Source organism: Dendropsophus ebraccatus, chromosome 1 (assembly GCF_027789765.1).
Source record: "Dendropsophus ebraccatus isolate aDenEbr1 chromosome 1, aDenEbr1.pat, whole genome shotgun sequence".
NCBI lineage: Eukaryota > Metazoa > Chordata > Amphibia > Anura > Hylidae > Dendropsophus > Dendropsophus ebraccatus.
In genome coordinates this window covers 633437-646537 of record NC_091454.1, presented here as the reverse complement: position 1 = coordinate 646537, position 13101 = coordinate 633437, and the positions used below count along the sequence as shown (strand labels likewise).

Sequence of the window (13101 nt, the reverse complement as noted above, 5' to 3'; positions counted from 1 at the left end):
CCCCACATATATATCCTGTATCACTGCCCCCCCACATATATATCCTGTATCACTGCCCCCCCACATATATATCCTGTATCACTGCCCCCCCAACATATATATATCCTGTATCACTGCCCCCCCCACATATATATCCTGTATCACTGCCCCCCCCACATACATATATATCCTGTATCACTGCCCCCCCACATACATATATATCCTGTATCACTGCCCCCCCCACATATATATCCTGTATCACTGCCCCCCCACATATATATCCTGTATCACTGCCCCCCCCCACATATATATCCTGTATCACTGCCCCCCCACATACATATATATCCTGTATCACTGCCCCCCCACATATATATCCTGTATCACTGCCCCCCCCCCCCACATATATATCCTGTATCACTGCCCCCCCACATATATATCCTGTATCACTGCCCCCCCACATACATATCCTGTATCACTGCCCCCCCACATATATATCCTGTATCACTGCCCCCCCCACATATATATCCTGTATCACTGCCCCCCCACATATATATCCTGTATCACTGCCCCCCCACATATATATATATCCTGTATCACTGCCCCCCCCACATATATATATATCCTGTATCACTGCCCCCCCACATATATATCCTGTATCACTGCCCCCCCCACATATATATCCTGTATCACTGCCCCCCCACATATATATATATCCTGTATCACTGCCCCCCCCACATACATATATATCCTGTATCACTGCCCCCCCCACATATATATCCTGTATCACTGCCCCCCCACATATATATATATCCTGTATCACTGCCCCCCCACACACACGTAGCCGTATCCTCCAGAGTCTCTGTATCTTGCGGCCACCTTGAAGACTATTGAGGTGGCGTCTCCTCTGTGTCCCGGTGGCGCCCCCACATGGCGAGCACCACCACCTGCACTGCATTCTGTCACCTTAGAAGGCTACAACGTTGTCTCTATGGGGCCGAGTGTGGACGGCCAGGTCAGGAAGGTCTCGTAGAACCTCAGGGACTTCTCATGGAGCAGCAGCTTCTCCTCCAAAACACTCGGCCCAAATCCCTGCTCCTCCTGGTGCTCCAGATCCCGATACCTGTGAGAAGAGACCCAAGAAAGCCTTCAGACCTCCAGAGATGGGTCATGTGATCAACTATGCAACCTCCCGGGACCGTGTATAGATGGGACCCCTATCGGGACTGTGTATAGATGGGACCCTCCTCTCCCCCCAGGGACCATATGTAGATGGGACCCCTCGTCTTCTCCCGGGACTGTGTGTGGTGTATGCTCAACCAGTCACTTGCCAGATGGTGCTGTGTGACGCCACTCCTGTGGTGACTGGTCGGAGTATAATGCAGCCCGGTGTTATGCTGTGGTGACTGGTCGGAATATAATGCAGCCCGGTGTTATGCTGTGGTGACTGGTCGGAGTATAATGCAGCCTGGTTTTATGCTGTGGTGACTGGTCAGAGTATAATGCAGCCCGGTGTTATGCTGTGGTGACTGGTCGGAGTATAATGCAGCCCGGTGTTATGCTGTGGTGACTGGTCGGAGTATAATGCAGCCCGGTGTTATGCTGTGGTGACTGGTCGGAGTATAATGCAGCCCGGTGTTATGCTGTGGTGACTGGTCGGAGTATAATGCAGCCCGTTGTTATGCTGTGGTGACTGGTCAGAGTATAACGCAGCCCGGTGTTATGCTGTGGTGACTGGTCGGAGTATAACGCAGCCCGGTGTTATGCTGTGGTGACTGGTCGGAGTATAATGCAGCCCGGTGTTATGCTGTGGTGACTGGTCGGAGTATAATGCAGCCTGGTGTTATGCTGTGGTGACTGGTCAGAGTATAATGCAGCCTGGTGTTATGCTGTGGTGACTGGTCGGAGTATAATGCAGCCTGGTGTTATGCTGTGGTGACTGGTCGGAGTATAACGCAGCCTGGTGTTATGCTGTGGTGACTGGTCGGAGTATAACGCAGCCCAGTGTTATGCTGTGGTGACTGGTCGGAGTATAATGCAGCCTGGTGTTATGCTGTGGTGACTGGTCGGAGTATAATGCAGCCTGGTGTTATGCTGTGGTGACTGGTCGGAGTATAACGCAGCCTGGTGTTATGCTGTGGTGACTGGTCGGAGTATAACGCAGCCCAGTGTTATGCTGTGGTGACTGGTCGGAGTATAACGCAGCCCGTTGTTATGCTGTGGTGACTGGTCGGAGTATAATGCAGCCCGGTGTTATAATGTGGTGACTGGTCGGAGTATAATGCAGCCTGGTGTTATGCTGTGGTGACTGGTCGGAGTATAACGCAGCCCGGTGTTATGCTGTGGTGACTGGTCGGAGTATAACGCAGCCCGGTGTTATGCTGTGGTGACTGGTCGGAGTATAACGCAGCCCGTTGTTATGCTGTGGTGACTGGTCGGAGTATAACGCAGCCCGTTGTTATGCTGTGGTGACTGGTCGGAGTATAATGCAGCCTGGTGTTATGCTGTGGTGACTGGTCGGAGTATAATGCAGCCTGGTGTTATGCTGTGGTGACTGGTCGGAGTATAATGCAGCCCGGTGTTATGCTGTGGTGACTGGTCGGAGTATAACGCAGCCCGTTGTTATGCTGTGGTGACTGGTCGGAGTATAATGCAGCCTGGTGTTATGCTGTGGTGACTGGTCGGAGTATAACGCAGCCCGGTGTTATGCTGTGGTGACTGGTCGGAGTATAATGCAGCCTGGTGTTATGCTGTGGTGACTGGTCGGAGTATAATGCAGCCTGGTGTTATGCTGTGGTGACTGGTCGGAGTATAACGCAGCCCGTTGTTATGCTGTGGTGACTGGTCGGAGTATAATGCAGCCCGGTGTTATGCTGTGGTGACTGGTCGGAGTATAACACAGCCCGGTGTTATGCTGTGGTGACTGGTCAGAGTATAATGCAGCCTGGTGTTATGCTGTGGTGACTGGTCGGAGTATAATGCAGCCCGGTGTTATGCTGTGGTGACTGGTCAGAGTATAATGCAGCCCGGTGTTATAATGTGGTGACTGGTCGGAGTATAATGCAGCCCGGTGTTATGCTGTGGTGACTGGTCGGAGTATAATGCAGCCCGGTGTTATAATGTGGTGACTGGTCGGAGTATAATGCAGCCTGGTCGGAGTATAATGCAGCCCGGTGTTATGCTGTGGTGACTGGTCGGAGTATAACGCAGCCCGGTGTTATGCTGTGGTGACTGGTCGGAGTATAATGCAGCCCGGTATTATGCTGTGGTGACGCCGGTGCCGGTTGGGCACACAGGTATGGGGGGGCACACCTGATTTTAGTTTAGTCAGACCGGCTATGCCCTTTCCCCTGCGGTCGGTGACCTGCCGGGCTGTGAGGGGTCCCTTGGGCTGTTATCACGGTGGTCCGGAGTGGAGCTGTGACCCTCCTGGACTATCGGTACTGTCACCCACAGAGAGGGGAGATGTCCCAAGGAGGATGCAATGGCTGTGTAGGTGCTGGTGCAATGATCACCGAGTCCTGTTACTATAAAACTCTTCTTTACTGCAGAAAGGCTTAATACAGTGATACACAATAGACTTGGGACTTGACTGACAAGACTTGTGCTGAGCGCTTGAGAGGTAGCATAGCCGTGCTGACTGAGTTGTGTGCTGAGAGGTAGAGTAAGTGCAGAGAAGTAGAGAGGAGGATGTCGAGAGAGTCCCAACCCAATGTAGTACTGTGCTCTGCCAGAACTTGAGAAGTAGAATAAGTAGAATACTTGAGAATAGAAAGAAAACTTGTGCCCGTGTTTTGACCTTTATCTTTGCACCACCTATTGCCCCCCAATGTTGGGTGACCCGTCCTATGAGGGTGACACAAGCCCCAAACTTTATTAACTGGGATGAGCAGAGTGATCAGAATTTTCTGGTTACACCTGCACTGCGAGATAGAGTACGTAGGCTTCTAGAAACTTTGCTCTATCCGGATCACTTCCTCTTTCTTCATGATACTGTCCTGCACCTTCAGACTTGTTCACTGCGTGGGCTGGGATGATCCCTGACTTGTCCTCTGTGTGAGTGTTTAGCACTGCATAGTTTGTGGAGCTGCTGCTTTCAAGAAACAGTGTCTGTTCTTCCCATTTGTGTCTGTCCACGATCTTGCTTCAGACTACACTGGACTTATCCTCTAGCAGGGGAGCTGGCATTAGCCAGGGCCCAACACGACTGCTGTAAGGCCCGTTCTGGCTTGTGTCCTCTCTGTACAGGAACCAGACTAAGACTGACTAAGAGTGGCTACACTTCCTCTCCCCCATGTGACAACTTCCTACAGGGTATGTAATATCTGCTGTGAGTGGGAGAGAAGAAAGTGCAAGAGAAGAAAGGAGAAAAGTGATAGGTGGAGAAGAGGAAAAAGCTCTCATTGGTGCACAAATCACATATGACTGTAACCCCTTAAGTACTACAGCTGTGCAACACATAGGTACAAGATACACATACTAGCAACACCTACTGGCAAAACTTAGGTACTACTTCATTACCACTTTCACTTAGAGTACAGAGGGGTGTATAAACTAGTAACATCTGTGGTGGAACACCACATGTGTATAGAATGGACCCTCCCCCTCCCAGGACCAAGTATAGATGGACACTCCCACTTCCGCACCGTGTATAGATGGGACCTACCCCCAGGGACCGTGTATAGATGGGACCCACCCCCAGGGACCGTGTATAGATGGGACCCCTCTCCCAGACCATGTATAGGTTGTTTGTTGTATTACAATTCAGCTCCATTTACTTCAATAGAACTCACATCCAAGCTGAGGATAGGAGTGGCGCTGTGTCTGGGAGACCCCTGTAGAGACCCCCCACGCCCCTGCAGGTGAAGCTTCTGCTTTATTACAGTGATGTCACCAACAGTGGATTATAATAGTTCTGCTTCAGGCAGTAGTTGGGGCCCTGTGCTCCTGAGCGGCCCCCGGGGTGATGTTATATCGGAGGAGTGGCCGTCACTTCCTAGGTGGTGAGGTGGATGGCCGAGATACAGCCGGACCTTGGAGTGTTACTTTGTGATGCCAGTGCCAGGTGGGCACACAGGTGTGATGGCACGCCAGCTTTTATTTTATAAGGCCGGTTGTACCCTTTCCCCTCTGTGGTCGGTGTCCTGCCGGGCTGCTACGGGTCCCTTGGGTTAGAGAGATCATGGATGGTCAGAGTGGTGTAGTGACCCTCCCGGACTATAGGAGCCGCCACCCACAGATAGGGGAGAACGTCCCAAGGCTGCGGCGTGCGCTGGGTCAGTGGAAAGTGAGAAATCACAGAGTCTCTATAACTTAAATAATCTTGTTGTACTAAGAAGATACGTGCTTGGGGCGAGGTGACACCATTATCAGGTCGGTCTTGGTAAAGCCCAGGGGAACAATACTTCCAGACAAATACTTGACAATACTGCGACTGAATCTGTAGTAGGATATAGTCGTGCCGACTGAGTAGTGTGCTGAGTAATACAAAGAAGCAGAGTAGCAGAGAGGAGGATGCCGTCCCAACCCAAGTAGTACTGTGCTCTGCCGGGATGCTGGAGGATGAGGTAGAAGAACACTTAGAAGAAGGAAAAGAAGACCTGTGCCCGGGTATTGACCTTGAATAGTCTTCACATCACCTTATGCCCACTAGACTCGGCTAAACCTTCCCTATGGGTGACACAGGCCCCAGACCTTGTTACCTGGGATGAGCAGAGTGCTGAGGGTTTCCTGTTGACACCCGCGCTGTGAGATAGAGTTCCTAGGCTTACTGCAACTTTGCTCTATCCGGATCAGTTCCTGGCTTCTGTGGCTTTTGTGGATACTGTCCTGCTCTGTGACTTTCCTAGTCCTCGGTGTGGGTTGAGGTTGTCTCTGGCTTGTCCTCTCCTCAGAGGGGTTTAACACTGCATAGTGCTCTGTAGCCTCACTGAGAAGAAAACTGAGTGCTGCCTTGCGTCCTTCCCATACGGGGTTCTAGCTAAGACTACTCCTAAAGGTAGGGGACCTGGCAGAGGGACCACTGCGGAGATCCATCTAACCTGCGTCCCTCCTCCACAATGCCCAAAACAAAAGACTCTTGCTCCTCCTCCTCCCATGTGACTTACTTCCCCCGCGTAACTAACGTGCGCTGTGAGTGGGTAAAGAGCGCAACAGAAGAAATAAGGAGAGAGGTGACAGGAGAGAAAAACAGATTCCTATTGGTCTGCAGATTTGTATAACACATAGAGAAACAATAACCCTTTACATCCTCCAGCTGTGCAGCCTCTAATACACATATCTATCACAGTGACATCTAGTGGCGAAACTTTAGTACTACTTTCATCACTACACAAGTACAATAAGTACAGACGTTTACGAAGAACTGTAACACCCACAGTAGGACACCACATATACTTTCAGTGGTGTATTGCCCCTGGCTACAGTTCTTTCATCCAGGAGACAATTCAGTAACATTGAAGAACAAGGACCTGATCATGTGACTATGATGTCACCACAGGTCCTGTACAGTCTGCACGATGGAGGAGGAAGAGTAAAGCTATAGTTACACTGGGGTGGGGGCGCTGGATCTCACTAGATCAGGAGACAAGTGATCAGGTCATGTGACACTGTGTAATCCAGGATTATTACCTGTGAGATACTCGCCAGAAGGCCAGAGAGTTCAAGAGCATGGCGGAGGCCAAGAAGAAGAAGAAGCGCTCCAAGTGTCCTGCAGACAAGACGTCCGGAAACCAGTCCCCTGAGGAAGAATATCAACATGTTATATTATACAGGAAGTGACATCACTGCTCTCCAGATATACAGGAAGTGACATCACCGCTCTCCAGATATCAGATATATTATACAGCAGTGACATCACCGCTCTCCAGATATATTATACAGCAGTGACATCACCGCTCTCCAGATATATTATACAGCAGTGACATCACCGCTCTCCAGATATATTATACAGCAGTGACATCACCGCTCTCCAGATATATTATACAGCAGTGACATCACTGCTCTCCAGATATATTATACAGGAAGTGACATCACTGCTCTCCAGATATACAGGAAGTGACATCACCGCTCTCCAGATATCAGATATATTATACAGCAGTGACATCACCGCTCTCCAGATATATTATACAGCAGTGACATCACCGCTCTCCAGATATCAGATATATTATACAGGAGGTGACATCACCGCTCTCCAGATACCAGATATATTATACAGCAGTGACATCACCGCTCTCCAGATATATTATACAGCAGTGACATCACCGCTCTCCAGATATCAGATATATTATACAGCAGTGACATCACCGCTCTCCAGATATATTATACAGCAGTGACATCACCGCTCTCCAGATATCAGATATATTATACAGCAGTGACATCACTGCTCTCCAGATATCAGATATATTATACAGCAGTGACATCACCGCTCTCCACATATCAGATATATTATACAGCAGTGACATCACCGCTCTCCAGATATATTATACAGCAGTGACATCACCGCTCTCCAGATATCAGATATATTATACAGCAGTGACATCACCGCTCTCCAGATATATTATACAGCAGTGACATCACCGCTCTCCAGATATATTATACAGCAGTGACATCACCGCTCTCCAGATATATTATACAGCAGTGACATCACCGCTCTCCAGATATCAGCTATATTATACAGCAGTGACATCACCGCTCTCCAGATATCAGATATATTATACAGCAGTGACATCACCGCTCTCCAGATATCAGATATATTATACAGCAGTGACATCACCGCTCTCCAGATATATTATACAGCAGTGACATCACCTCTCTCCAGATATATTATACAGCAGTGACATCACCGCTCTCCTGATATATTATACAGCAGTGACATCACCGCTCTCCAGATATCAGATATATTATACAGCAGTGACATCACCGCTCTCCAGATATATTATACAGCAGTGACATCACCGCTCTCCAGATATATTATACAGCAGTGACATCACCGCTCTCCAGATATATTATACAGCAGTGACATTACCGCTCTCCAGATATATTATACAGCAGTGACATCACCGCTCTACAGATATATTATACAGCAGTGACATCACTGCTCTCCAGATATCAGCTATATTATACAGCAGTGACATCACCGCTCTCCAGATATCAGATATATTATACAGCAGTGACATCACCGCTCTCCTGATATATTATACAGCAGTGACATCACCGCTCTCCAGATATCAGCTATATTATACAGCAGTGACATCACCGCTCTCCAGATATCAGATATATTATACAGCAGTGACATCACCGCTCTCCAGATATCAGCTATATTATACAGCAGTGACATCACCGCTCTCCAGATATATTATACAGCAGTGACGTCACCGCTCTCCAGATATCAGATATATTATACAGCAGTGACATCACCGCTCTCCAGATATCAGATATATTATACAGCAGTGACATCACCGCTCTCCAGATATATTATACAGCAGGGACATCACCGCTCTCCAGATATATTATACAGCAGTGACATCACCTCTCTCCAGATATATTATACAGCAGTGACATCACCGCTCTCCAGATATATTATACAGCAGTGACATCACCGCTCTCCAGATATATTATACAGCAGTGACATCACCGCTCTCCAGATATCAGCTATATTATACAGCAGTGACATCACCGCTCTCCAGATACCAGATATATTATACAGGAGGTGACATCACCGCTCTCCAGATATATTATACAGCAGTGACATCACCGCTCTCCAGATATATTATACAGCAGTGACATCACCGCTCTCCAGATATCAGCTATATTATACAGCAGTGACATCACCGCTCTCCAGATATCAGATATATTATACAGCAGTGACATCACCGCTCTCCAGATATATTATACAGGAGGTGACATCACCGCTCTCCAGATATATTATACAGCAGTGACATCACCGCTCTCCAGATATATTATACAGCAGTGACATCACCGCTCTCCTGATATATTATACAGCAGTGACATCACCGCTCTACAGATATATTATACAGCAGTGACATCACCGCTCTCCAGATATCAGATATATTATACAGCAGTGACATCACCGCTCTCCAGATATATTATACAGCAGTGACATCACCGCTCTCCAGATATCAGATATATTATACAGCAGTGACATCATCGCTCTCCAGATATCAGATATATTATACAGCAGTGACATCACCGCTCTCCAGATATATTATACAGCAGTGACATCACCGCTCTCCAGATATATTATACAGCAGTGACATCACCGCTCTCCAGATATATTATACAGCAGTGACATCACCGCTCTCCAGATATCAGATATATTATACAGCAGTGACATCACCGCTCTCCAGATATCAGATATATTATACAGCAGTGACATCACCGCTCTCCAGATATATTATACAGCAGTGACATCACCGCTCTTTAGATATAGTATATATTGCAGCAGGTGCGCCTTGCTCTCCCATGATGCATTGCACATATACTGATGGGATATAAACCTTTTGATGCTAAAAACACCAGTTCAATCAGTAAAGCTCCTAGAAAGCAGCCGAGCGCCTGAAATGCGGCCATGAGGGCCATACAGAAGCCTCTGATCCTGCTGGGCGCCAGGCGGAAGGTGATGAAGGAACCTGCCGAGAGACAAGGAGTATGACAGTCAGTGACATCAGGATACAGCGGGGTCACCAATCACATCACTAGGGCGCCGCCCACCAGGAGTCATGCGGTGACTGACAGCTTCTGTCTAGTCTATGAAAGATCTGGGACCGGATCACTATTCTATCACCGCAATGTCCCTGTAGCAGGAGACCGTCCCCTCCTTCCTTACACTTTCTATCTTGTTGCCCCTCCACTTCCCTTACTGCGTGGCGACTCTCTTTAGTCCCTCCCCTTTGTGCCCCCCACCTGTGTTGTCCCTCTCTTTAGTCCCTCCCCTTTGTGCCCCCCACCTGTGTTGTCCCTCTCTTTAGTCCCTCCCCTTTGTGCCCCCCACCTGTGTTGTCCCTCTCTTTAGTCCCTCCCCTTTGTGCCCCCCACCTGTGTTGTCCCTCTCTTTAGTCCCTCCCCTTTGTGCCCCCCACCTGTGTTGTCCCTCTCTTTAGTCCCTCCCCTTTGTGCCCCCCACCTGTGTTGTCCCTTTCCTCCTCAGTGTGGCCCCTTGTCTTCCCTGCCGTGGCCCCTATTTTTCTGTGTGGTTCCTCACTAGCCCCTCCCCTTCCTCAGCGTGGCCCCTCCTCCTGCACAGCTTTGTAGCCCTCACTATACATGGCCTGATCTCCACACAGACACAACTGAGAAGCCACTGAAAGCAGAGCAGCACAGAGGATTACAGCACAACTACTAGTAGCTTATGGAAGGGCTATAAGTAATGTGTATAGCGTCCCCTGTGTCTCATCTATCACACACACACAGGTTACATATATATGTATATATATATATATGTGTGTGTATGTGAGTATATATACATATATATGTGTGTGTGTATATATATGAGTCTGTATATGTGTGTGTATGTGAGTATGTGTGTGTGTGTGTGTGTATGTGAGTATATATACATATATATGTGTGTGTATGTGTGTATGTGAGTATATATACATATATATATGTGTGTCTGTATATGTGTATGTATGTGAGTATGTGTGTGTGTGTATGTGAGTACATATACATATATATGTGTGTGTGTGAGTATATATATGTGTGTGTATGTGTGTCTGTATATGTGTGTGTATGTGAGTATGTATGTGTGTGTGTGTGTGTGTGAGTATATATATGTGTGTGTATGTGTGTCTGTATATGTGTGTGTATGTGAGTATATATACATATATATATATATATATATATATATATATATATATGTGTGTGTGTATGTATGTGAGTATATATACATATATATATATATGTGTGTGTGTGTGAGTATATATACATATATATGTGTGTCTGTATATGTGTGTGTATGTGTGTGTGTATGTGAGTATATATACATATATATATGTGTGTGTGTGTGTGAGTATATATACATATATATGTGTGTCTCTATATGTGTGTGTATGTGAGTATGTATGTGTGTGTGTGTGTGTGTGAGTATATATACATATATATGTGTGTCTGTATATGTGTGTGTATGTGAGTATGTGAGTATGTGTGTGTGTGAGTATATATATGTGTGTGTATGTGAGTATGTATGTGTGTGTGTGTGTGTGAGTATATATATGTGTGTGTATGTGAGTATATATACATATATATGTGTGTATGTGTGTCTGTATATGTGTGTGTACGTGAGTATGTGTGTGTGTGTGTGTGTGTGTGTGTGTATGTATGTGAGTATATATACATATATATATATGTGTGTGTGTGTGTGTGAGTATATATACATATATATATGTGTGTGTATGTGAGTATATATACATATATATGTGTGTGTATGTGTGTCTGTATATGTGTGTGTATGTGAGTATGTGTGTGTGTGTGTGTGTGTGTGTGTGTGTGTGTGTGAGTATATATATGTGTGTGTATGTGTGTCTGTATATGTGTGTGTATGCAGGGCCGGATTAAAGAGTGGGCACAAGGGGCACGTGCCCCGGGGCCCCCACCACAAAGGGGCCCCCACCAACCCGAACCCGGAAGCAGGGTTCCGGGTTCAGGTTGTTCCTTTTTTTTTCTTCAACCCCCCTCTGCCGCCCCCCACCGGTAATGTCTGCGCTCGGGGGGGGGGGGGGGGGGGGGGGTTGGGGGGTTTTGGGGGGGTTAGCGGTGTCACCTTCGGGGCCAGGTGAGCTTCCAGCAGGCACGGAAGCTCACCGCAGCAGCCCGCAGTGCCCGGACTTCCTGTTCGGCAGCGGCGCACAGTGACGTCATCGCGCCGAGCAGGAAGTTCGGCCACCGCGGGCTGCTGCGATGAGCTTCCGTGCCTGTGTGTAACAGGCTGTCTGCTGGAAGCTCACCTGGCCGGCAAGTAAACGGGGGTGGGGGGATCCGGAGCCTGACCAGCCTGCCCCTCCAACCCCTCGGCTGATCCCCCTGTCCCCCAGCTTCTCTTCCTGCTCCCCCAGCTTCTCTCCCTGCCAGCCCGCCCCTCCAGCCCCTCGGCCGATCCCCCTGCCCCCCAGCTTCTCTCCCTGCCAGCCCACCCCTCGGCCAATCCCCCTGCCCCCCACCTTCTCTCCCTACTCCCCAGCTTCTCTCCCTGCCAGCCAGCCCGCCCCTCTGCTGATCCCCCTGCCCCCAACCTTCTCTCCCTGCTCCCCAGCTTCTCTCCCTGCCAGCCAGCCCGCGCCTCTGCTGATCCCCCTGCCCCCCCAGCTTCTCTCCCTGCCCCCCAGCTTCTCTCCCTGCCCCCCAGCTTCTCTCCCTGCCAGCCCACCCCTCGGCCGATCCCCCTGCCCCCCAGCTTCTCTCCCTGCCAGCCCACCCCTCGGCCAATCCCCCTGCCCCCCACCTTCTCTCCCTGCCCCCCCAGCTTCTCTCCCTGCCCCCCAGCTTCTCTCCCTGCCAGCCAGCCTGCCCCTCTGCTGATCCCCCTGCCCCCCCACCTTCTCTCCCTGCTCCCCAGCTTCTCTCCCTGCCAGCCGGCCTGCCCCTCTGCTGATCCCCCTGCCCCCCCAGCTTCTCTCCCTGCCCCCCAGCTTCTCTCCCTGCCCCCCAGCTTCTCTCCCTGCCAGCCCACCCCTCGGCCGATCCCCCTGCCCCCCAGCTTCTCTCCCTGCCAGCCCACCCCTCGGCCAATCCCCCTGCCCCCCACCTTCTCTCCCTGCCCCCCCAGCTTCTCTCCCTGCCCCCCAGCTTCTCTCCCTGCCAGCCAGCCTGCCCCTCTGCTGATCCCCCTGCCCCCCCACCTTCTCTCCCTGCTCCCCAGCTTCTCTCCCTGCCAGCCGGCCTGCCCCTCTGCTGATCCCCCTGCCCCCCCAGCTTCTCTCCCTGCCCCCCAGCTTCTCTCCCTGCCAGCCAGCCTGCCCCTCTGCTGATCCCCCTGCCCCCCCCACCTTCTCTCCCTACTCCCCAGCTTCTCTCCCTGCCAGCCCCCCCCCCACCTTCTCTCCTAGCGCCCAAGCTTCTCTCCCTGCCAGCCCGCCCCTCGGTGATCCCCCTGCCCCCCAGCTTCTCTCCCTG

At 49.9% G+C, this 13101-nt stretch overlaps 1 protein-coding gene across 1 annotated transcript in view; it reads right to left on the bottom strand.

Moving 5' to 3' along the window:
• Positions 1 to 817: 817 nt before the first annotated feature.
• Positions 818 to 13101, bottom strand: part of SLC15A5 (solute carrier family 15 member 5) — an 87119-nt gene continuing 74835 nt past the window's right edge. The window contains exons 7-9 of the mRNA XM_069950738.1: positions 9495 to 9626; positions 6607 to 6715; positions 818 to 1099 (exon numbers count right to left, since the gene is read on the bottom strand). Of these exons, the coding sequence (XP_069806839.1) occupies positions 952 to 1099; positions 6607 to 6715; positions 9495 to 9626 (389 nt within the window). The 3' untranslated portion in view covers positions 818 to 951. The remainder of the gene's footprint in view (positions 1100 to 6606; positions 6716 to 9494; positions 9627 to 13101) is intronic.